Source organism: Phasianus colchicus, chromosome 21 (genome assembly GCF_987193195.1).
Source record: "Phasianus colchicus chromosome 21, bPhaCol1.hap1.1, whole genome shotgun sequence".
Taxonomy (NCBI): Eukaryota; Metazoa; Chordata; class Aves; order Galliformes; family Phasianidae; genus Phasianus; species Phasianus colchicus.
Genome location: NC_143456.1, coordinates 6,120,650 through 6,145,971, shown reverse-complemented (window position 1 = coordinate 6,145,971; position 25,322 = coordinate 6,120,650). Strand labels below are relative to the sequence as shown.

At 48.9% G+C, this 25,322-nt stretch overlaps 2 protein-coding genes across 3 annotated transcripts; both read left to right on the top strand.

Annotated features, from left to right (window-relative positions):
• The first annotated feature begins 1,111 nt into the window (after positions 1–1,111).
• On the top strand, positions 1,112–6,343 carry TLCD2 (TLC domain containing 2). 2 transcript variants are annotated; one of them, XM_090122613.1, is made up of 4 exons: positions 1,112–2,952; positions 3,421–3,503; positions 4,062–4,144; positions 5,021–6,343. In XM_090122613.1, exons 1-4 carry the CDS (start codon positions 2,600–2,602, stop codon positions 5,396–5,398), a joined length of 897 nt encoding a protein of 298 aa, XP_089978739.1. In that variant the 5' UTR covers positions 1,112–2,599; the 3' UTR covers positions 5,399–6,343. The 2 variants fall into 2 exon arrangements, with proteins under 2 accessions (XP_089978739.1, XP_031447585.2); XM_031591725.2 differs by having other exon boundaries at positions 1,112–2,881; positions 5,021–6,338.
• Positions 6,344–7,199: 856 nt separating this feature from the next.
• Positions 7,200–25,272, top strand: PRPF8 (pre-mRNA processing factor 8). The gene is made up of 43 exons (XM_031591717.2): positions 7,200–7,319; positions 7,409–7,518; positions 7,598–7,766; positions 8,374–8,538; positions 8,632–8,850; positions 9,438–9,650; positions 9,922–10,047; positions 10,125–10,230; positions 10,670–10,860; positions 11,043–11,162; positions 11,241–11,430; positions 11,601–11,720; positions 12,042–12,176; positions 12,288–12,417; positions 12,799–12,995; positions 13,103–13,309; positions 13,399–13,562; positions 13,892–14,018; positions 14,147–14,339; positions 14,683–14,870; positions 15,095–15,333; positions 15,423–15,569; positions 15,820–16,030; positions 16,308–16,424; positions 16,511–16,758; positions 16,951–17,130; positions 17,609–17,744; positions 17,973–18,142; positions 18,445–18,574; positions 18,740–18,886; positions 19,100–19,260; positions 19,556–19,747; positions 20,248–20,485; positions 20,726–20,854; positions 21,434–21,547; positions 21,691–21,864; positions 22,126–22,319; positions 22,511–22,750; positions 22,834–22,975; positions 23,330–23,470; positions 23,738–23,877; positions 24,033–24,235; positions 24,948–25,272. The coding sequence occupies exons 2-43, from the start codon at positions 7,419–7,421 to the stop codon at positions 25,100–25,102; spliced, it is 7,008 nt and encodes a 2,335-aa protein (XP_031447577.1). The 5' UTR covers positions 7,200–7,319; positions 7,409–7,418; the 3' UTR covers positions 25,103–25,272.
• Positions 25,273–25,322: the final 50 nt, after the last annotated feature.

Sequence of the window (25,322 nt, the reverse complement as noted above, 5' to 3'; positions counted from 1 at the left end):
ATGGCTTCAGATATGGCTTAAGCTTGAGGACTGTAAACTGAGCAGGGAAAGCGTGTTTAGCTTACAGGGGGAGAAGGCATGAAAAAGGAAATATTTAGTAGGAATTAATTTGCTCATAGGGTAAAAATCAGCATCTGTGCTGTTTCATGTATTCTTCCTGAGCATTCAGGTCTGGCATAGCAATAAGGACTGGGCTTCACCATTCACCATCAGGTAGAAAGGGAGGGATGAGTGGTGGATGCAGAGCTTTCCAGCATCATCTGACTTCCTATGGGCCAGCAGAGCAGTGACACACTTTGGAGAGGAAAGAAGATGACAACTATTACAATCTGCAAGCCAAGAGGAGCAGACAGGCTTTACATCCCCTGGCTGGAGAAAAGCAGATGAAGGGAGCAAAGCTTCCCAACAACGGGAGCAGAGCTTTGGCCAGAGGGACCTGGGGTGTCAGGAGCTGCTGCTGTGAAGTCCCTGCCGTGGGACGAGCTGTGTCCCCACAGCGTTACGGGATGGCCGAGTTCCGTAGGGAGCCCCTGCCCCGCTGGGAGCGGTACGGTGTGAGCTGACCCGGCACAGAATGAGGCTTTCGAAGGGACTGATGGAAAACTTCACTAAATCTGAGTGAAAAAAGGCAATATCTCCAAATAAGGTGCGGATGGATGCTGAGCGCTTTCGGAGCGCGTCGCCCTGAGCGGCTCTTCCGCGGGTGTGCGGGGACCTCTGGCGGCAGCGCCTGTCCCTGCCCGAGCCCGGTGCGGGGCATGGAGGGGGATTGGGGCTCCGGTCCGATGTCAGGGGATTGTTTGGAACCGGACTTGGGAACTTCTGTCACTCAAAGTATCTCTGGTTAACGGCATCGCTGCAGAAGGAGGGAGGAAAGCATTGTCAAGGCTGAAAATAGGGGTTTTGTAGGAAATCCCATGGCAAGTCTTTGGAAAATCAAGGAAAATCTAAAAAGCTAACAGTAGCTGAAAGAGAGAATGTGTGTGGCTGCTGGTGGTGCTCCAGCAGTGGGATCAGAGTCCCGGAGCCAGAGGTGCCCTTATCAGAGCTTAAATTCCTCCTACGAGGAAGTGGCCGTGAGAGCCCTCCAGTGCCCGGAGACACGTTCACTATTCCTGAACGGGGCCAAAGTGTTTCATAACCCAGAGAACAAAGCAGCACGTGGGGCAGCGTCACAGCCAGGACAGGCTGTGCCAAACCCACAGCGTTTCAGGGGGGCACTGCAGGGTCAGAGTTTCCCCATAGAAAGAGACAGCATTTCTGAGGCTAAAACACTGTCAGTAAATGATTTTCCTACTTGGTACTTCGGGCAGCCCAGCAGGTGTACAGCTCCATCTGGGTGCAGGCAATGCACCCATCCCTCTGCATCCCTTTATGCTAAGCAGAATGAGCTCTGTGCTTGGCTTTCCCACAGCTGATTAGCCTGTGTGATCCCTCTGGTCCTAATGCACGAGGTTATATATAACCTCCCCAGCACTGGGTCTGTGGATTACTCCAAGCAGTGTCTCTCCCTCCACTCAACTGTGATAAAATTCCTTTGTTTTTCTGGCTTTTAAGCAAATTTCTGCAGCATGAGATGCTTTCCTATCAGCAGGGACTATCTCACCCCTTTCTCTTGACACTGATTTATTCCCTCTGCAACATCTCTTCCATCAGCCCATCATTTGTTGCAGTTTCAGTGCCCATTGCCCCAGGCAGAGCAGTGACGGTGAGCTCAGACTCCACGCTTTTGTACTTAAGCAAAACAGAAGATCTCCTCCCAAATTAATACCTGAAAGGAGAGGCAGCCCCTGACATTACTCGGTGTGTATGCAGTGATTCATCTGAATAAGGTCTGCGTGGCATCCTTGCTCCAGGTGGAGACATCAAAAAGCAACGAGAGATCATCAGACCGTGAGCAGCAGGAAAAGCAGTGCCTTGGTGGGATGGAGCTGAGGAAAGCATAGATATTGACCCCGAATTTCTACACGGAGCAGATCTGGGGTGTCTTGATTGCAGGGAGCTGCTCGTGGATGGGATGTAGGACAAAGGGATGAAGGGCAGCAGTGCGGTGGGTGCAGCATTTATATTTCTTTTTTTTGGCAGAGGAACTGGAGCTTTTTGGTCAATAAACCCACAGTGAGAACTGGTGTTTGCATAGGGTCTGCACCCATAGTGAGGGACGGGACAGTGGGGCAAGCACCAGGAATACTTCGGGGTGAAGCATCACTGCATTGGAGGTGGAGGTTGTTGAGTCCCCTGGTGCCACCGGGGTGCAGGAGGAACCTCAGCAGGATGAGGAACGTGTCCCTATCTCCCAGTCTCCCACCCTCCAGATGTTCCTGTCTCCAGATATCCCCATCTCCAGGCATCTTCAGCTCCTAGTGTCCCTGTCCCCAGCTTCCAGTGTTCCCCTTTCCAGGTGTCCCCCTCTCCAGGTGTACTCATCACCCGCTGTCCCCATCCCGGTTTCCCCGTCTCCAGATGTCCCCACCTCCCGGTGTCCCCAGTTCTGGTGCCGGGATCCCCAGCCCCTCTCTCTTCTTTCACTCTTGCATTTCCCTCTCCTCACTTCCGGACTGGAACACGGCGATACCCGGTAACGGGGCGAGGCGACGCGATGCCCGGGGCGGTGCCGGTGCCCGGGGCGGGGGCTACGGGGCGAGGCGGAGCCGTCGGTCAGCGCATTCGGTGTCCCCCATGGGAGGCAACGGATGCCCATGGCTCTGGGGCCGGACTTGCTGCTGGTCGCCGGTTCTTTCGCCGCTTTCCGCTTGTTGAACCGCGGGGTGGAGCGGCTGATGCCCCCGCCGCCCTCGGCTCGGCGAAACCGCTGGAAGTGGCGGAACATCTGGACGTCGCTGGCACACAGCGTGTTGAGCGGCGGCGGGGCGCTGGCGGGGTGAGCAGCCGGGATCGGACAGCCAGGGACCGCGATGGGAACGTAGGGCCGAGGGGACAACGAGGGAGGTTGTGGTTGTGCGTATGGGGAGGGGGAAGGGGCGTCGGGAGGGCTTCGGGGGAGGGGTAGGGACGGGTTGATGGAGCCCTAGGAGGGTGTTGGGGAAGGGATGGATGGGATCCTAGGGGGTAATGAGGACGGGGTGGATGGGATCCTGGGGGAGTGTTGGGGAGAGGATCCTAGAGGGTAATGGGATGGGTGGATGGAACCACAGGGGGATGTTGGGGAAGGGATGATGTGGAGGTGGGGAGGTAATCTGGGGCACAGAGGGATGGAGGAGGAACTGAGGGGATACTGGGATAGCAGGTGATAGGGAGACTCGTGGAGGACAGGAAGATAACATGGCTATGAGGGGGAGGCAAAGGGGAAAGAAGGGTTCTAGTGCATCAGCAGTGCCCACTGAGCAGAGTGGAAGGAAGCCCTAAGGGAATTAGGGGGCCAAAGGCACTGCCTGGCACTCACAGCCCATCTCCCCACAGGTTCTGCCTCTACCCTGGGCTGCACGAGGACCTGGTGGGCACACACCCACCTGGGGCACACAGCCTGGTGGCTGTATCTGTAGGTGAGGTGGGGGAACATGTTTCCCAGGGGTCCCCATTGGTGCCTGATGCCAGCCCCCCACCCACGTCCTGGGCAGCGACGTCTCAGGCATCACAGACAATTGCCTTATTCTTGGCAAGGACAGAGGCTCCTTTTTGTGCCCACACACTCAGAGCTGGGAGGTACTGAGCTGCCCATCACCATCCTCATCAGGCAGCCAGGGCTTGGAGCATCCCAAAATTGCCTGTGTTATGTAATCGATGTACTTCCCTGCAAATCCATGTGCTGAACTTTCAAGGAGTTTTGAGTCCCATGGCCATCCCTCTCTTTGTCACCTTGTTGAGTTTCCATCACCAGCCACGTGGTTGGTGCTAACAAGATCCCCAGCACTGCTGTGGCTCAGCAAGGAGGTTTAAGCACATGAAATGCTGATGTGGTGTTGTTCTGGTGGCAATAAATCCTCCATGCTGCAAGGAATTGGGATCCAATCCTAGGGTACTAACACGAGTGAGGGTCCAAGTGCTGCCCTACAGAACTTCCTGGCCACCCCCTTCCTTGCTTATAGCCTCTCTGTTCCCAGGTTATTTCCTAGAAGACTTTGTGGACATGCTATGCAATCAGAAACTCCACCAGTCCTGGGAGCTGCTCTTCCATCACTCCGTGGTGAGTCTGCTGGGTGGGAGTGGGTCTGGGGAATGCCCAGGCAAGGTAAGAACAGACAGATCCACTACCTTAATTTTCCAGCAGGCTGCAGGGGAGCACAGAATTCTGCAGGGTCCTGGCAGGGACAGTAGAAGAGGTGGTGGTGGGACGCAGCTGGGGGAGGTGATTTTCAGCCCTGCAACTCTGCAAGCCACTCATGAGTCAAAAGGTCATCCACACAATAGAGCTAATTCAGGCTGAGACAGTGATTTAGCAAGCAGATAATCTCATTATAGAACCAATACACAGAGCAGCATTAATGGTATAAACTGAAGAAAAGTCTGAGTGGTGTAAGGCACAGGCAGGCAGAGCCTGTCCCCTGTTACCACAGGGAGGATGCAGGGCAGGAGTTGTAGCTGTTCTGCCCTCCTGAGGCATCCCAAAGCTTCCTGATGGGAGTTCACAAGGGCTGTCTTGCAGCAAAGCCACGTAATCCTTGCAGTGTACCTGTTTTGGGGAGGATTTCTGAGCCAGCAGCAGCTCTAGCCCTGGGCTACACATCTCCCTCCCTACCGCAGTGTGCAGAAAAACCTGCTGGGCCACCATCCACTGCATGCCTCAGGCCATAATAGCAGGGTTAGGACTGGCTGTTGGGTTTCCTCTTTATAGAAATGTTTCCCACTTGCTCTGCTGGAAAATAACAACATACTAAACTTTTGTGCAATGGTGGGGAGACTTTATCTTGTTTATGGGGCTGCAGAGATGTGTGAAGTGGTGACCAGTGGCTTGGCTCTGACATGATAACTGTTTCCAGCTCTGCTTCATACTGTGCCTGAGCATGAAGGGCTGTACAGCAAGCAGTGCCTGTGCTTAACCTCTCTTCTTTCTCTTTCTCAGGTGATTGTCTGCTTTGGCATTGCAGTGCTGCTCCATCAGTACGTGGGTTTTGCCCTTGTGGCCTTACTGGTGGAGATTAACTCCATCTTCCTCCACCTACGCCAAATCCTGCTCATGGCTGACCTGGTGCACACCACCTGCTACCGCCTCAACAGCATCATCAACCTGGGCACCTACGTGGTGTTTCGCATTGCCACACTGGCCTGGATGACACGCTGGCTGTTCCTCAACCGGCAGCACGTGCCCCTGGCCACATACACTGTGGGCACAGTTGGCATGGCAATCATGACTCCCATGAACATCATCCTCTTCTACCGCCTGCTACGTAGTGATTTCTTCAAGTCCAGCTGGGACACGCGCAGGGAGAAGGAGAAATAGCATTGAGCAGCTATGAGCTCATGGAGGAGGACAGCAAAGAGCTGTGGGGAATAAGAATGGCTATTTCAGCGTTGCTTGGACTTGTGGCTGTGGATCCTGGGCAGAGAAGGTGCTGGTGGACGAGGCATTGGGACTCTGCTCTCCAGCACCTTTGGATGATGTGGTTGAACAACCAGGAGCTGCTCAGAGAAGCCCTGAAGGCTCTCAGAGCCCTGAGGCACCGCTGAGAAGGGAGCAGGGAGAAGAGCATTGTTTCCCCATTGCTTTTCTGGATATGCAAACACCACTGTGTGTTTTTAACCTCTTAGGTGCTTCACCCTGCAGTGTCCTATTGCCTAAGGGACTCTGTGCTACCTCCAGCACTTCCCATGGGACAGCACAAGGCAAGAGAAGCTCCAAGGCTTTACCCTTGAGGCCAGGGCTGGTAAAAGCCAAATCCTGCACTCATTAGTTCTCCCCGATGAGATTGTGCCAGGTGAGAGATGAAGGCTTGGACTTGTCCTTGTCAGATGCTGCTGGTGCTGGACTAGGGACAGTGTGAGCTACAGTGCCATACTTGGGGACTGCTGCTAACTTCAGACAACTGGAGCTTTTCTAGTGTTGTTTTGTTCCCAGATGTTTTAATTCCCCATAAATGAGTGTGGGAGTGCGTGAGTTGCAGACCAGGATGATGGTGTGTGATAGTTGCTTCCCGTGGATGTTTTCAGATGGGCCAGATATGGGCATCTATGAGGAACCAGAAGTCCTGCTGCAGAGCCCGATGTAATGCTCTCAAGCAGCAGCAAGAGCTCTTACTAACACAAGCTTTCAATAAATGGTAAATGAAAGAGCTCAAGTGGAAGAGGCTTAGAGGGAAAGAAAAACTCTGCATCCCAGCTTGCTCCAGAGGTGTCACTGGCTTCCTGTCCTCCATCTCCTTGCTCTGGGATAAAAACACACAGTGTGCTGGCTCATGCCTGATGCTGTGTGCAGCAAAGCTGGGCACCTTCCTGGCACAAGGAATTGGAAGTTTTGAATGCTGTTTCCCTTCACATTTCCCACTGATTCCCATACACTGAACCCTTCCCATCAGCCCAGCAGCATGTATGAGCCCACCTCGCACAGGGCTACAAGTAATTGCTTTGAGAAATCCACCGGATCTGTCGTGCTCTCTGCACAGCAGGCAACTTTTAACCCCCAAACCACTCATTCAGTTTAGAAAGCTGTGGGAGAGGCTGAAACTGCTCAGAGTGCCCCTGTCAGCAGTGTTGGCTGCCCACACTGTGACTGCTGCTCAAGGCCTCGATTGTCACCACATTCCTGCTGCCACGCCAATGCCTCACACTGGGGGCCTGCAGGGATGTCTCACAGTGGTGGCCTGGCAGCTCCGCACAGCCTGGAGCATGGGAACACTTTGTCAATGCCCTGTATGTCTCCCCTGAAGGAAACAGGGCCCACCTTTGGGAGAGGAACCTTCCCCTCCTATGGGGGCAGAGGCAGAAGGACAAGGGATGGCCTCTCTCTCACAAGGGAAACCCAGGTACGAGGTGGGGGCTGCCCGAGGAAAACCCCAGACGGCCTCACACCCCCAGGGCTGTTGGGCCTCACAGCTGGGTCTGATTGTCCAACCAGAGCCGGCGTCGTGCTGTCACCGCTATCTCTCTCCACCAATCAAAACCGGCAGAGGGCGGGACCGGAAAGGAAAAAGCATTCAACCGGAAGTGTACTCTAGGCACAGCTTCTTTTCCTCTTCCGCACTTGATCCCGCCTCCTGCCTTTTCCGCGCTCTGATAGGCTGTTCTCGCTGTCTGTCAGACAGCCCGAAGGCTGATTGGACGAGCCCTCTGGCTGCGCACACCGCCCACATCCGGGTCTCGCAGGCGCGGTGGCGGTGGGCTGCGCCGCCATTGTTGTTGGGTAGCGCGGGACGTCGGAGCGATCGGTGTGTGCGGGTGGGGCGGGCCTCAGGGACGTGGGAGGGTCCGGTGGGAGCCGCGATCCCGCTTTGAGCCCGTTCTTCCCTCTCCGCAGGTGCGTCGCCATGGCCGCCGTCTTCCCGTACCGCGGCGGCTGCGCGCCGGTGCCGACCCCGATGGCGCCGCTGCCCGACTACATGTCTGAGGAGAAGCTGCAGGAGAAAGGTGCGTGAGGCCTTTACCCATCCCGCCTCGCCGAACGGGGCGCGCCTGACCCCGTCCCGTTGCTTTTCTGTCCCCGCAGCCCGCAAGTGGCAACAACTGCAGGCCAAGCGTTATGCGGAAAAGAGGAAATTCGGCTTCGTGGACGCGCAGAAGGAGGACATGCCTCCCGAACACGTCCGGAAAATCATCCGCGACCACGGTGACATGACCAACAGGAAGTTCCGCCACGACAAGCGCGTCTACCTGGGGTACGGAGCTCCCCCTGAGGGGCAGCGCCTTCAGCGCAGGGCTTCAGGGGCAGCTGTGCTCAGACAGCAGCATCACAGCACGAGGGTGTCAGCAGGGTGCAGGAGAGGATAAGCTGATGAAGTCGTTCCTTGGAGTTTTTAAAGAAAAGCATCGTTTTGAGTAGCATACTGCTTGAAAGAGGTTTTGGGGGGAGATTATGAACTAATCTTTTTTTTTTTTTTTTTGTTATTAAAATGTTCTGTGGGTGTTTCTCTGTTGTTTGGGCTCAGAGAACTGTCATGTGCAAAGCACAGTCTGTTGTGTTAATGTACAGTTACCCATAAAAACTCATTCAATATTTTTTAGTATTATTATTCTTGAAAGTTTTTAATCTATAACAATACCTCAGAAGCCAACCAGTAGAAAAAAACCTTTTGGTAGTGGAATCTGTGAAGCAGAAGAATAGTAAAGAAAATTTGTGGGTTCATCACTGGAGGCTTTTATGAGCAGGTTAGCTGAGCAGTTTTTAGAAGTGGGAGGTATACAGGTAACTGAACTTGCTGCAGACAGGTGACTGTTCTCTGGAGATGCCTTCCAGCTGTGATCTTCCTTGATTTCTGGTTGTAGTGCTCTGAAGTACATGCCTCACGCTGTTCTGAAGCTCTTGGAGAACATGCCTATGCCCTGGGAGCAAATCAGAGATGTTCCAGTCCTGTATCACATCACAGGAGCCATCTCTTTTGTGAATGAGATTCCCTGGGTTATAGAACCAGTGTACATTGCACAGTGGGGGTAAGTGCTTTTTCCTTAACTCTCGAGGGACACTGTGAGTGAATAACTGTGCATCAACAATAAATGGGTGTAATGGTCTCTGGTTTCTGCCAGGTCCATGTGGATTATGATGAGGCGAGAGAAAAGGGACAGACGTCACTTCAAGAGGATGAGATTTCCCCCATTTGATGATGAAGAACCTCCTCTGGATTATGCTGATAACATTCTAGATGTGGAGCCTCTGGAAGCAATTCAGCTTGAACTGGATCCGGAGGAAGATGCCCCAGTGCTGGACTGGTTCTATGACCATCAGCCATTGAAAGACAATAGAAAGTATGTGCCTGCCTGGTAGCACAGTTCACTGTGGGGATTTAAGAAAATAAACAACAAAATCTTTATGCACTCTGTAAATTACACGTACGCAAAAGTGCATTACTTTTGCTTGTATAATGTTGGTCTATGAGTGATGTTGGTGGGATGAGAAGATCTTCCCTCAAGGATAGGAGAGGGAATCTGACTGCTTAAAGTCATCCCTCTGTCTTCAGTGTTGAGGGAAGGCAATCAAGGCCTCTCTGTCCAGGCAGGTAAAAATCTGATGTTTCTTGCCACACCATAAAGATGAAAACCTGGATCATCTAGTTTTTATTTGAGTTTATATATTAAATATAGAGTGTGCTTGCACACTGGAGGCTCTTGAATCTTGTCAGACATTGGTGTGTTAGTTTGGATATGGAGATGGAGGGGAGCCGGGCAGTTGTAGTCCATAGAAATATTCAGTAAGCCTGTAAATTTTACTTTTCTGTCTAGAGGGGGACAAGAGTTAGCTGTCCTTAATATTTTCTGCAAACAGCAGAAAGGTAAAGGACCAATTGTCTTCTGGCTGTGTAATGAGTGCCCTATGCCCCTTTGTTTCTCTGCAGGTATGTGAATGGTTCTACCTACCAGCGCTGGCAGTTCACTCTGCCCATGATGTCCACACTGTATCGTCTGGCCAATCAGCTGCTCACTGATCTTGTGGATGACAACTATTTCTATTTGTTTGATCTGAAAGCATTTTTCACTTCCAAGGCGCTGAACATGGCTATTCCTGGAGGTCCCAAGTTTGAGCCTCTTGTTAGAGACATCAATCTGCAGTAAGTGTTAAATCTCGGAGTAAAGATAGGCAGTTACCTGGGAAAAGATCATGAGGGTCACTGATCTGTTATCATGTACCTTTTGTTGGGTTAGTTAATTCTGAGCATTTGCTCTTTTTAGCATTGTGATATGCTTGTTGCTTTGGACAGTGGTTCTTATTGTGAAGAATAAGCTAAAGGAAAGGCACTGATACTGCATCTTTGGTCAAGAATATTTATCTTTCTGTCTCCCCAAATGCTTGGGTGACAATTTCTTTTTTCCTTTTTTGAGGGATGAAGACTGGAATGAGTTTAACGACATCAACAAAATTATCATCAGGCAGCCAATCAGGACAGAGTACAAAATTGCTTTCCCATACCTGTACAATAACCTTCCCCACCATGTCCACCTGACTTGGTAAGTGCAGCAGTCTCAAGGGTGAGGACAGGAGGGAGAAGCCACCAGCATGCTCTCATACTTGTTATGTGTTGTAGGTATCATACTCCAAACGTTGTTTTCATTAAAACAGAAGATCCTGATCTCCCAGCTTTTTACTTCGATCCGCTGATCAACCCCATCTCACACAGACATTCTGTTAAGGTGAGTCACTGTCCAGGAGAACCTACAGTAAAACGTGTGGAGGCAATGGGACTTTAGCATCTTTTTGTAACCTTGTTTCTGATAACGGCATAGATGCATACCTATTTCAGGAGAAAGCACAAGCCCTTTCACAAAGAAAAACCTCATGCAGTTATCAGCTGTTTTCTGTGTTCTGTAATTGCTCAAAGCTGTGTCCTGTGCTCTCTAGGATAAAGTTCAGTGCCTAAATTGCAGTGTTATTTTATGGTCTTCTGACAGATAGCCAGAGGTAATTCTGCCTGTTGACACCTTGTAGAGTGCTTTTTGCTTCTCAGATAATCAGCGTTGTTGCACTTATTCCCTGACAAGAAATAAATGCTTTTTACTCGATTAACTTAGAAAACTAAGTTGAAGCACTGAATCATCCAGGAAACAAGTGTTGTGTGGTTTCTGGTTTCAGAGTCAGGAACCGCTGCCTGATGATGATGAAGAGTTTGAGTTACCAGAGTTTGTGGAACCTTTCTTGAAGGATACCCCACTGTACACAGACAACACAGCCAATGGCATTGCCCTGCTGTGGGCCCCACGGCCATTCAATCTGAGGTCTGGTAGGACTCGGAGAGCTCTTGACATCCCACTGGTCAAGAACTGGTGAGTTCTTCCTGTGGGGACTATTCTAGTGATTGTGATATTAATATTAATGGTATGTTACAGTGGAGAAAAAAGTGATCTTGTGAAGTTTGCCTGGTTTCTAGAGATTTTAGGATAGTCTGTAGACTCATTTTTGAAGGAATATAAGTTATCTGAAAATTTAAAGTCTTTTTCACCCCTAGGTATCGTGAGCACTGCCCAGCTGGCCAGCCAGTGAAAGTACGAGTCTCCTATCAGAAGCTGCTGAAATACTATGTTTTAAATGCCCTCAAGCACAGACCCCCTAAGGCCCAGAAGAAGAGGTAAATTGGACCTATTCAGTTGGGGAACTGCTGAGCTGTGTAAGGGATACAGCTAATTAAAGACTATTCTCTCTTCAGGTACCTATTCCGCTCCTTCAAGGCTACAAAGTTTTTCCAGTCAACGAAGCTGGACTGGGTGGAAGTAGGCCTGCAGGTGTGTCGCCAGGGCTACAATATGCTGAACTTGCTGATCCACAGAAAGAACCTGAACTACCTTCACTTGGATTACAACTTTAACCTGAAGCCAGTGAAGACCCTCACCACTAAGGTACAACCCATGTGCTTAACAGTAATGTTTACTTGAAGATTTAAGTAGTAGCTAATGTGGTAATACTGACCACAGTGACTCAGTTGTTCTGTTGTTGTACAGATTAAATTGGAGCTGTTTGACTCTTAGGCAACATTATTACAGAAATGCTGAATCTCTTTCTTTCCCAGGAAAGGAAAAAATCCCGTTTTGGTAATGCTTTCCATTTGTGCAGAGAGGTTCTGCGGCTGACTAAATTGGTGGTGGACAGCCACGTCCAGTACAGACTTGGAAATGTAGATGCATTTCAGGTAGGCCTGATTCTTTCTTCTTTTCTTTTAAAGGTGGGGAGGGGAAGTTGAGAGAAGGAATATCAGGGTGGGCTCATACAGGATGCACAAAATGACTGATTGTTGCAGTGTTTTGGAGAAAAAGGCAGTGGAGAAAACACGCAGTGTTGTGTGAAATTCTGCTGTTATCGTAGCTTACATGAATTGGTTATCTCATGAGTGACTGGTAGGAGCTTTCGGCAGCCTGATGCACTCTACTCCTAGTTACAGAATAAGCCTGGCTTCTTGAGGCAGTGTGTGTAGCATTTATTGTTATCTCTGACTGTGTTCATTGTGTTTCAGTTAGCAGATGGCTTGCAGTACATCTTTGCCCATGTTGGTCAGCTGACAGGGATGTACAGATACAAGTACAAACTAATGAGGCAGATTCGTATGTGCAAGGACCTGAAACATCTCATCTACTACAGGTTTAACACAGTAAGTTCCACTTTTCCAGTGGGGTGGTGACCCCAGGTGAACTGACCAACCAGAGAGGTGTTCTGGAGTGTCAGCAAATGAGTTGTTGTTACCATGTTTCTCTTCTTCCAGGGGCCTGTGGGCAAAGGTCCAGGCTGTGGCTTCTGGGCTCCAGGCTGGAGAGTGTGGCTGTTTTTCATGAGGGGCATCACGCCACTGCTGGAACGCTGGCTGGGGAATCTGCTGGCCAGGCAGTTTGAAGGTCAGCACATTGTGTAAATCTTGGACACAAGGGGTGTCTGGTAAAGATTAATGCTGTTTGCTTGCCAGCTTAAACTCCAGATTTCTCGTTCAAGTGATAGTTTGTGTCTGTATTCCACATCAGTCCCAATGGCTGTTGTCTTGTTTAGAGCTCTTACAACACCAGCATATCCACAATAGTTTCCAAATGGAAATGGGATTCCCTGATCCATAGCACTCTGGAGTCAGTAGCTTCCTGATCATGTATTCCAACCTCTCCAATGGTGTAGCAGTTGAACAACTTCTGGCATCCTGCATGTTTCTGGAGGATGCTCCTTTAGTACAAAGAAGTGCAGCACTGCTCAGTAATGGCTGAAGTGCTGAAGTATTTTGGTTTTTGCAGGCCGTCACTCAAAGGGTGTAGCAAAGACTGTCACAAAGCAGCGTGTGGAGTCTCACTTTGACCTGGAGCTGAGGGCAGCTGTTATGCATGACATTCTGGACATGATGCCAGAAGGGATCAAACAGAACAAAGCCAGAACTATCCTGCAGCATCTGAGTGAGGCTTGGCGGTGCTGGAAGGCCAATATCCCCTGGAAGGTAAGTCCCTCTTTTGGCCTTTCTTTCAATTGTAACATCTGTCAGGCTGAACTGCTCTTACAAAGGCTCCTGCTCTTTCTGCCCTGATGTTACTTCTCACTTCCCAGGTTCCCGGGCTGCCAACTCCTATTGAGAACATGATCCTGAGGTATGTGAAGGCAAAAGCTGACTGGTGGACAAACACAGCTCACTACAACAGAGAGCGTATCCGTCGGGGTGCCACCGTGGACAAGACTGTCTGTAAGAAGAATCTGGGCCGGCTGACCAGACTCTACTTAAAAGCTGAGCAGGAACGGCAGCATAATTACTTGAAGGTACTTCTGTATTGCCTGAAGTTGCCCAAGTTGGTGCTGTTTCCACAGGCAAACTTTCACTGACTAATCATGGTGTTGTGGTTGTGCAGGATGGGCCTTATATCACCGCAGAAGAGGCCGTTGCTGTGTACACAACCACAGTGCACTGGCTGGAAAGCAGGAGGTTCTCACCCATTCCATTCCCCCCATTGTCCTACAAGCACGATACCAAGTTGCTCATATTGGCCCTGGAGAGGCTGAAGGAAGCTTACAGGTAAGCACTGGGAAGCGACTGATTTCTCTCAAGAGTCAGACATCTGCTCTGGGTAAGGCTTCTGAAACTATTTTGTTCTCCATTATTCCTGGAATTGAGTACACCATAACATTTATCCAGAATGGGCAGGTTGAGGCTGAAGGTTGTGGTACTGCCAAGGCTGCTTGGGCATTCTTAATGTACTCTGCCAATTGGGGCTGACTGTGAATTGTGAGGAATTAGAGATCTTGTCTTGAGCAACTGATTGAACACTTATCTTTCATCAGTTGAATGCAGCAGATATTTGTTTGTGCTTGAGTGCACAAACTGTTGCTCTTTCTCACTTTCAGTGTGAAATCTCGCCTGAATCAGTCACAGAGGGAGGAGCTGGGCTTGATTGAACAGGCTTATGACAATCCTCATGAAGCTCTGTCCAGAATCAAACGACACCTTTTAACTCAGAGAGCCTTCAAGGAGGTAAGTATTGTGGTGAAAACCAGAGAATACAAAAAAACTTGCACTGTGTTCAGGTACAAAATGGCAGCAAGGCTATCAAGAGTGTTCTCTGTCAGGTATAGGCTTCAGATTTACCTTCTCTTTTCCAGGTTGGCATTGAGTTCATGGATCTCTACAGCCACCTGGTTCCTGTTTATGATGTTGAGCCCTTGGAGAAAATCACAGATGCTTATCTGGATCAGTACTTGTGGTATGAGGCTGATAAAAGAAGACTCTTCCCTCCTTGGATCAAGCCTGCTGACACTGAACCTCCTCCGCTGCTAGTGTACAAGTGGTGCCAAGGTTAGTGGGGTCTTGTGTTCCATGGTAAAATGAGGTTTTTTTTTTTATCAGGAGCTTGCTGCTAAAGTGTGCACTCAAAAGCTGAATTTTCATACTTGCAGCAGTAATACAATTTGCTGCTGCACTCTGAGGCTGTATTTTGTAGGTTAGCACTGGAGGAAGAGAAATTCTGTAACATTTGTGTTTGATTACATATTTCTGTTCCAACTTCTGGGTAGACTGGAAGGAAAAAAGGGGCTGAAAAACACTACAGAAAATATGCTGACTTTTCATGCCTGGAAAGCTGCTTCTGCACTCAAATCTTCCACGTCGTGTAACATGACACGTTTATTTGTCTCCTCAGGCATTAATAATCTGCAAGATGTTTGGGAAACGAGTGAAGGTGAATGCAATGTGATGCTGGAATCTCGATTTGAGAAGATGTATGAGAAGATTGACCTGACGTTACTCAACAGGCTGTTGCGTCTTATTGTTGATCACAACATTGCTGACTACATGACAGCAAAAAACAACGTGGTGATCAACTACAAGGTGATGATTACTGTCAGAAAATGTGTGGTCTGTGTAATTGAGTGGTTTGTGACCCGTGGGTGGTGGTGGTGGTGCTGAAGGGGGAACTGGGATACAAGACTTGCTGAGGAAAGAGGTGATTAGGGATTAAGAAAACCCTGTTGGGCCCTGCTGAAAAGCAGCTGCTCAGATAAATGTTTCTGGGGTTTGTGACAGTCAGGTTTCTCACACTTGTTTTTCCTCAGGACATGAATCACACAAACTCCTATGGGATTATTCGTGGATTGCAGTTTGCTTCCTTCATTGTCCAGTATTATGGGCTTGTGATGGACCTGCTGGTGCTGGGTCTGCACCGTGCCAGTGAAATGGCTGGACCTCCCCAGATGCCCAATGACTTCCTCAGCTTCCAAGACATTGCAACTGAGGTGGCCCATCCCATTCGCCTTTTCTGCAGATACATCGACCGCATTCACATCTTCTTCAGGTGAGAGCTCTCCAGGTGCTTATCTGTGTGTGCAGTCCATCTGAGGAAGATGTTTGTGTCACCACAGATCCTTTTCTGTTAATTTCCAGGTTTACAGCAGATGAGGCAAGGGACTTGATTCAACGGTACCTGACAGAGCATCCAGATCCCAACAACGAGAACATTGTAGGCTACAACAATAAGAAGTGCTGGCCTCGGGATGCTCGGATGCGCCTCATGAAGCATGATGTCAACCTGTAAGTGATGCAGCCTGGAAACACAAGGAGTAGAGTGGTGGGGAAAATTAGTTGTGATAAATAAATAGTCAAGGTTGACAGGCAGGTACTCAGGAAAGGAAGAAGAGATGAGGAGGTTTGTGGTCATAGTTTTGACAGAGAGTGATTGATGTGAGAGACCATAGTGATGAGAAAGCAGTGAGAACTCGTCCAGTTTGCGTTTCACCTTAATTTCAGGGCCTGGCCTCACTGTGCATGCCTTCTGTTTCAGTGGCCGTGCTGTATTCTGGGATATCAAGAACCGCCTGCCTCGATCCGTCACCACAGTGCAGTGGGAGAACAGCTTCGTGTCTGTTTACAGCAAGGATAACCCCAATTTGCTGTTCAACATGTGTGGTTTTGAGTGCCGCATTTTGCCCAAATGCCGCACCAGCTATGAGGAGTTCACCCACAAGGATGGTGTCTGGAACCTGCAGAATGAGGTAGGGGGAGAGTTTGGCAGGCTGGGAAAGCAATCCCTGCTTGTCTGTACCCAGCATCAAAGCAAGGCTTGTACCTGTCTTGGGGGAGTACTTGGCAATGTGTGTTGGGCAGCTGTGTAGCTGAGCACATCGACGGGTAGAACTAAAATGAATTTGGGAGCTTTATTTCCTGTGAGGGATGGGAAATCATTGGAGAGTGATAAGGGAGGACCCAAAACTGCTTAGACTCTTCCCTTCCTGTGCTTTGAAAGTGACCCATAGCCCTGTGCTCTTGCAGGTCACCAAGGAGCGCACAGCTCAGTGCTTCCTGCGCGTTGACGACGAGTCTATGCAGAGATTTCACAACAGAGTGAGGCAGATCCTCATGGCATCTGGCTCTACAACCTTCACTAAGGTAAGGTGGAACTGAGCTGTGTGACAAACCTTCCTGCAGATGCTTGAAGAACGAGCTGAGAACTGATCCTTTGCCTTCCTTTTTAGATTGTCAATAAATGGAATACAGCTCTGATTGGCTTGATGACATATTTCCGGGAAGCTGTTGTAAATACTCAGGAGCTGCTTGACTTGCTGGTGAAGTGTGAGAATAAAATCCAGACTCGAATCAAAATTGGTCTGAATTCCAAAATGCCTAGCCGTTTTCCACCTGTGGTATTCTACACCCCTAAAGAGCTGGGAGGTCTGGGCATGCTCTCTATGGGACATGTTCTTATCCCACAGTCTGACCTGAGGTGAGTAATACTGCCCTATCTGAAATGCCCACCTGATTTAAGTGTTCTGTTAGATATTCTTTCTCATTAAAATATTTGGGAATTTTAAACCACAACTTGCTACAGAGATAGGTTGTCTTTGCTGTAGGTCATACCAATGTGACTGGTGATGTCCCATTGCTCCTACCTCACTCTTCTGCCTCTCTGCTCCAGGTGGTCCAAGCAGACTGATGTTGGCATTACTCATTTCCGCTCAGGGATGAGTCACGAGGAGGACCAGCTCATCCCAAATTTGTATCGTTACATCCAGCCGTGGGAGAGTGAGTTCATTGACTCTCAGAGAGTGTGGGCAGAATATGCTCTCAAGCGACAAGAGGCTATAGCCCAGAACAGGTATATTTCCATGTTCAGTTAGATCTGTGTGTGTCTGTGGGGAGGCAGGCAGAGTTGGGAAGCCTTGCATTGTTTGAATTCTGCAGACCTTGCTGGACCTCTGATATATGGTACAAACTGCCTGCCAAGCACACTCTTACCTCTGGAGAAGGCATGGACTCTGCAAGCAATACAGCCTTGGCATAACTGAAAGCAAATGATATGCCAGGTGGTGCCAGGAAAAGCTGATGTCAGACCCATTTCCTTAGTTCTGCTCACTTACAAGGGCAGGCTTATCCTTTTGGCTGTTTGACATCAGCCTGTTTATCGTGATGGCTCTGGATGCTTTTCTGAGCTTCTGAGTGTCAGTCATTTTAGAACCTCTCCTGCTAGACCCTTGAAATTTGTATTCTTTCTGTGATCTCATCGCCTGAAATATTAATGCACTGCCATAAAATTGAGAGGTAACAGAATGTGTGGGAATGTTTTTTTTCTTCAGGCGTCTGACACTGGAAGATCTGGAGGACTCGTGGGACAGAGGAATTCCTCGTATTAACACCCTTTTCCAGAAGGACCGACATACCCTAGCTTATGATAAAGGATGGAGAGTCAGGACTGACTTCAAGCAGTATCAGGTATTGACAGGGAATTTCTCAGTGTGAATTTCAGGCATCATCTTAGATACTGCCCAGTCTGAATTGCCTGCTAGGTACTAGCCAAACTTGTAGATGAGCTGTATCTTCCAGGATGGGTGTATGAAGCTTTTTACTTGTTAGCTGACATCGTCTTGGTTCCTGAAATTAATGCAGCATGGTTTAATGATGTGAATGCGGAGCTGCTCACTGGTGGGCTGTTGTTTACAGGTCCTGAAACAGAATCCATTCTGGTGGACACATCAACGCCACGATGGGAAGCTGTGGAACCTGAACAACTACCGCACTGATATGATCCAAGCACTGGGTGGAGTGGAGGGGATCCTGGAGCACACTCTCTTCAAGGGCACTTACTTCCCAACGTGGGAGGGTCTCTTCTGGTAAGAGAAACCTTGATCTGGCCTTGTGCAAATTGGGGCTTAGTGATGCACCAGGAGGAGTTCTTGGCTCAAGCTACACTTACTCTGCTGAGCTGTTCTGTTTTCCAGGAGCACACCCTATAGTTCAGTTTGAGGGTACCTGGCATTGCACTATAACTAGATTTATGCATGTGATTCCATGAAAATTCTTTACATGAAGCAGTCCTTGCTCCTTATGTGCTTGTGCCTTGATTCTTTTCTTTGTGGTCCATGAAAATCAGCTGTGATTAGGATCATCTAACACAGTTGATTGTCTCTTCTAGGGAGAAGGCCAGTGGCTTTGAGGAGTCCATGAAGTGGAAGAAGCTGACAAATGCCCAGAGATCGGGTTTGAATCAGATTCCAAACAGAAGATTTACTCTGTGGTGGTCTCCTACCATTAACAGAGCCAACGTAAGTATCTGGAATTACCTTTAGGAACTTGTGCTGAGTTAAGAGCAGTTAAACTGGTTCTTTAGGTGAATTGTAGATCTAAGCCTTCTGAGCAGCAGCAGGTCTGTTTTCTAAACTCCATCAATTGTGCTGTTATGTGTTCTCACTCCTGTTTTTCATTTGCAGGTATATGTTGGCTTTCAGGTGCAGCTGGATTTGACAGGTATATTTATGCATGGCAAGATCCCCACGCTGAAGATTTCTCTCATTCAGATTTTCCGAGCTCACTTGTGGCAGAAGATCCACGAGAGCATTGTAATGGATTTGTGTCAGGTGAGCAGTGTGTTAAGTAGGTTTGTTCAGTGCACGCTCACTCCTTTTGTACTAACAGCCTCCTGCTCATGACCATAGCAAAGCAATTCTAGTAATTTGACAGAGAAGGGGAGGAAACTGGATTTTCCCGGGTTCCTGCTTATGTCTGTGTTGTGGATAGACTGTTAGTTAAACTGATTGAACACAGCTCACCTTTGACTGCCTTTTCCCCAGGTGTTTGATCAGGAGTTGGATGCTCTAGAGATTGAGACAGTGCAGAAGGAGACAATCCACCCCAGAAAATCATACAAGATGAATTCCTCATGTGCAGATATCCTTCTCTTCGCTTCCTACAAGTGGAATGTGTCACGTCCATCATTGCTTGCAGATTCCAAGTGAGTGTTTCCCTTTTATTTCTGCAGAGAAGAGCTACTGAGCTTGTCCTTGAGCAAAAGGCCTTATATCTTGGGAGCCCAGGGCTGACATACTTCTCTGGGTACAGAGGAGGACATGGTCATGCCTGGAAAGTGCAGGGCTAGTATGGGTAGATGTTCTCTTTTCAGTAGGGTGTGCGTATTGTACCTGGCTTCAGTGATCAGGCTTGGTAGCAGTTACTCTCTGCCAAAGAGATGTGCAGCAACTGCAGGAGAGTTCTATGCAAGATTTAATTACTCTGGCTTGCTTTCTTAGAGATGTGATGGACAGCACCACCACTCAGAAGTACTGGATAGATATCCAGCTGCGCTGGGGCGATTATGATTCCCATGATATTGAGCGCTATGCTAGAGCCAAGTTCCTGGACTACACTACAGACAACATGAGTATCTATCCATCTCCTACTGGCGTGCTCATTGCCATTGATCTGGCCTATAATTTACACAGGTAAGAACTGCACCGTCTGTATTTTAGCTGTAATTGATAGTTTATGGGTGTCTGTTGGTGCATCTTCTGCCTGGAACACAGCCCAGTTTGGAGTTGCTGTAATAACTGTTCAGCTCACTGATCATTTGTTTTCTTAAGAGATCTCTGTCAGATGGGAGTTCAGGGGCAGGCCTTGTTTAAAGGCCATCTGTAAGAGGAGACAACTGTTCTTCATGAAAGAGCAAGGCAGAGGTGTCCCATCAAGCAGACCTCTCTAGTATGACAGTTGCAGAAGATGCAATTCTTGTGGGACTGCTGCACGTGCATGCTGTGGCTTCCCACTGAGGGGAAGAGTAGGGAAAAGCTATAGCTGAACAGCTCCAAGAACATCACAGAAGAAATCATCCACTAGTAGACAGAAAGCAGAAAGGTGCCTGTCTGCTGCACATGAAGACTTGTGCTGTTGTCCTTCCATCTTAGACCTGATGGCAACAACTGTTTCTCTCTGTTTTCCCCGTCAGTGCATATGGGAACTGGTTCCCTGGTAGCAAACCTCTGATCCAGCAGGCTATGGCTAAAATTATGAAAGCAAATCCTGCACTGTATGTGTTGAGAGAACGAATCCGCAAGGGCTTGCAGCTGTACTCATCTGAGCCCACAGAACCCTACCTTTCTTCTCAGAACTATGGAGAGCTCTTCTCCAACCAGATCATCTGGTTTGTGGATGACACCAATGTGTACAGAGTGACCATTCACAAGGTAAGGCCAGAGTTGCATCTTAAGGGGGAAGGATAGGGGCTGTAAATGTCCTTTGCTCAGGATGATTGAGGAAGTCTGCCTGAGGGAAAACTAGGATTGAACATGCACCCAAATCTTCTGCACTGTGCACACAGCAGTCCTTGCATTTCCTGTTCAAAGCGTTTAACAAGTCAGCTGTTGTGTAAATGGTTGGATGGGCTGCATTCATCTCACTGTACTTTCCACTTCATATTTTCTCAGACTTTTGAAGGGAATTTGACCACAAAACCTATCAATGGAGCCATTTTCATCTTCAACCCTAGGACTGGACAGCTCTTCCTGAAGATCATTCACACATCTGTGTGGGCAGGACAGAAGCGTCTCGGGCAGGTGGGACCTGGCTGCTTTTTGTGCTTTTGGCAGTGAGGCAGGGACATGCACTGATGTTTTGGGATACTCAGTTGAGCAGAAAGCATTGCTGAATGTCTTTCTTCCTGCCTTGAAACAAGTTTGGAGCCCCCACTGCTAGAGCGTAACCTGTGCTCTGGCAACCATAGCATGGGATAAAAAAGTGTAAGAATGCAGACACTGATGTTGTGATGTTTTTGAGCTTTAAAGAGCCTGTGTCAAGCAGCACTTGAGAAATGGTGCTGTGCTCACTGGTACAGCAAATCACATTGCTCTTGGCCGAACATCCTGTGCAGTGCAAAGACTGTGAGGTGCTGGAGCCAGGGAGGTGGTGTAATCAGCTGTTTTTGCAAGCCAGTCAGGAGTAACTGAACTCTAGGAATGGGAACTGCCCTCTGTGATCACTAAGAGGGAAATGTTAGGCCTTGTCACTGATCTGAAACAAGCCATAAATTTCTGTTGTATTTTTAGAATTTGATTTGGGTGTCTCTGATTCCAAGAGGTGTGAAGACTTTGCTGTTAGCTAGGAGATATTCTTCTAACCCAGCTGTCTCTTTGTAGCTGGCCAAGTGGAAGACTGCTGAAGAGGTGGCTGCCTTGATCCGCTCGCTTCCTGTGGAGGAGCAGCCTAAGCAGATCATAGTGACTCGAAAGGGCATGCTGGACCCACTTGAGGTAACAAAGCACGCAGTGCAATGCAGGGACATTATAAAGTCTTCATGAGGTTGCAGAACAGTTCTGTGTTCCCGGGAAAGGCTTAATCTGGATTAATGTTTTGCTCTAGTTGTGAATTAATTCCTCTTCTCAATAAACTCTAGGTGCACTTGCTGGATTTCCCCAATATTGTGATCAAAGGCTCTGAGTTGCAGCTGCCTTTCCAGGCCTGTCTGAAAGTGGAGAAGTTTGGTGATCTCATCCTGAAGGCTACTGAACCTCAGATGGTTCTCTTCAATCTCTATGATGACTGGCTGAAAACCATCTCTTCCTACACGGTGAGGATGTCATGCATAATCTGCACTTTGCTTTCCCACTGGCACAAAATGAGAGCCAAGGTTTCAGAAGTCCTTCCATGTTTGCTCCAGAGAGCTTGCTCTTGGTCTGCCTGAATTCTTCTTCAGATTGATTTACTTACAATTCTCATGGGCTCTCATTGCGCCCAAGCAGATGAGTGATGTGATGGAAGAAAGCCAAGTACACTGTGCTCTTTCTGACAAGCTGCATCTTTTTGTTTTGTTTTGTTTTCTCTCTCCAAGGCATTCTCACGTCTGATTCTGATTCTCCGGGCACTGCATGTGAATAATGATAGAGCCAAAGTTATTCTGAAACCAGACAAGACAACCATAACAGAGCCTCACCACATCTGGCCAACTCTGACAGATGAGGAATGGATCAAGGTGGAAGTGCAGCTGAAAGATCTGATCCTTGCTGACTATGGCAAGAAGAACAAGTAAGTTACTGTCCTGCTGCAGAATCTCATCAGCCTTTCCTTATTTTTGCATCATGTGATTTTTTTGTCCTTCCTCTTGTCCTAAAAAGTCTGAGTTTCATTTTTCTGTAGTGCCTTGTCTGCCTTCTGAGCTTTTGTATTTGTGAGATGGATCTGACGTGTGGCTGACATGATGGATTTTTCTCTTTCAGTGTGAATGTTGCATCCCTAACACAATCAGAGATCCGAGACATTATTCTGGGCATGGAGATCTCTGCCCCCTCTCAGCAGAGACAGCAGATTGCAGAAATTGAGAAGCAAACCAAGGAGCAATCACAGCTGACAGCCACACAGACCCGCACTGTTAACAAACATGGGGATGAAATCATCACCTCCACAACCAGCAACTATGAAACCCAGACTTTCTCCTCCAAGACTGAGTGGCGAGTCAGGTAGGAGTGAAGACAGAGCTGTTACACAGTGGGAAGAGGTGAGATCTGTGGGCTCTGTTATAATCATCTCCTTTTCTTCACAGAGCGATTTCTGCCGCCAACCTCCACCTGAGAACAAACCACATCTATGTTTCATCAGATGACATAAAGGAAACGGGCTATACGTACATTCTTCCCAAGAATGTGTTGAAGAAATTCATCTGCATCTCAGATCTCCGAGCCCAGGTGAGTGTGTAACAAGGCTGTTAGGGTGTCTATGCAGCTTGTGCATGCACCAGTCCTGGGCAGGCAGCTCTCAGGGCCTCATGGTGAAAGGCTAGGAGCTTGCTGCTGTTTCTAGGCTGGAAGTAGACATCCATTCTGTGGCTGAGTGCATCCCAGGTCGAAAAGGCTTCTTTAGGCCAGGTGGCCTGAAGAGCTTTCAGTCCAGAACATAATTATGATGTGACCTTACTCTAGTGAGGAGCTGCTGGGCAAGAGAAACTTGCTTTAGGACCTAAGGTCTTGCCCACCAACTCTCACGTGATTATAGGAGGTCTCTTCTAGGCTCGTAAAGTGGATGTTTGTTTGTGTTCCTAGATTGCAGGTTACCTTTATGGAGTGAGCCCTCCTGATAATCCCCAAGTGAAGGAGATCCGGTGCATTGTGATGGTACCCCAGTGGGGAACACACCAGACTGTGCATCTCCCAGGGCAGCTGCCTCAGCACGAGTACCTCAAGGTGAGTTGAGCTTCTGCTTCCAGGGAGGGTGGAAGGTCATCACTTCCCTAACAGATCCAGGTGACAGGGGAGTCATGCTGCCACTCAGCTCCAGTGTGTTTGCCTCAATAACTCACCTCTGAAGTCTGCCCAATCTGGGATCAGGTGAAAGGGGGAAGCCTTTAGTCCCGTGTACTTTGTACTGTGCTTAAGCACTCTTAAAATACCTTTCTCGTGGCTTTCAGTTTCTTCTTGTTGAGTAAATGGTTTTCACTTTCTATTCTGTAGGAAATGGAACCTCTGGGGTGGATTCACACCCAACCAAATGAGTCCCCGCAGCTGTCACCACAGGACGTCACCACCCATGCCAAAGTCATGGCTGACAACCCCTCCTGGGATGGGGAGAAAACTATCATCATCACCTGCAGGTGAGAGGCAGCAGGGCTTCTGTGCTGCATTCCCTTCTTGGGAACACACTAAGATCTCAATCTAAAAATGTGGCAGAAAGGGTCCGTTTGCTCATTTCTTGTTTTCCTCTGTCTCAAATTAATCTGACCCACACCATCTCCCTGCTCTCCTTCAGTTTTACACCAGGTTCCTGCACACTGACAGCCTACAAACTGACCCCAAGTGGCTACGAGTGGGGCAGGCAGAACACGGACAAAGGGAACAACCCCAAAGGCTACCTGCCATCCCATTACGAGAGGGTGCAGATGCTGCTGTCAGATCGATTCCTTGGCTTCTTCATGGTTCCAGCACAGGGATCCTGGAACTATAACTTCATGGGTGAGCTGACTGCCCAGGGAAGGGGCAGGAAGGGAGGCAGCATGAATAACTTGGGGGAGGAGGAGGAAGTAGCTCTTTAAGGGGAGCATTCCTTACGTGTCCTGAAGCTTGACCTTCTCTGAGTAGCTGGCAGGGTTATGTTAGCATTGTAGTTTGACCTTCCCTTGGTGGGCCATACTGGGGTGTCAGCTCTTAATGATTTGAGGCAGCAAGAGAGCAAACTCTGATACAGGGGAAAAATCAGACCTGAGACTGTTGCTGGATTGTAGTCTCTGGTATATTGCCACTGAATAATTAATGTCTGTCAGGAAGAAGAGGTGATAATGGAAGATGCAAAAGAAAAGCTGTGCCCAGCAGGGGGGAGGGTAGCGGGGGTCCTGGAATGAGTACAGCAGCTTGGTGAACCACAGACAGCTGCAGAAGGGATCAGGAAATGAAGAGATGGGCAGACAAAATACTCGACTTCCTCTACCAGAAAGGATGATGGGGTCGTTGCTTTTAAATCTCTGAGGGAGGGAGCCGTGGAACACAGAGTGTGATGGTTTTGTGGCTTTGAAACTTCCTGCTGCTCTGCTTGAAAATTCTCTTGCGACTGTAGAAGGCTCCGTTAAGCTCCTGATGGGCGGAGGAGCTTCCATGTGGATAAAGAATCATAGAATATCCTGAGTTGGAGGGACCTGGAGTGCTGGCTCACACATGAACTCTCTTCCAGGTGTTCGCCACGACCCCAACATGAAGTACGAGCTGCAGCTCGCCAACCCCAAGGAGTTTTACCACGAGGTCCATCGTCCTTCTCACTTCCTCAACTTCGCCCTGCTGCAGGAGGGGGAGGTTTACTCCGCCGACAGGGAGGACCTCTATGCCTAATCCTGCCGTCCCTACAACTCTTAGTACTGTTGATATTCAACATCCTCTCCTGCTTTTCGTGCCCCCCTTCACGCGTTCACGGCTCACGTTGCCCCCCGTCTGTCCCAGCCGCGATGTCCCGCTGGTTGTACCGTCTTAGTGTGGCTTAATAAATTTTTTACAAAGCTGAACGCTGCTGCCTACGGAGGTTGGTGGGACGGCATCCGCCTCATCGGGGCGG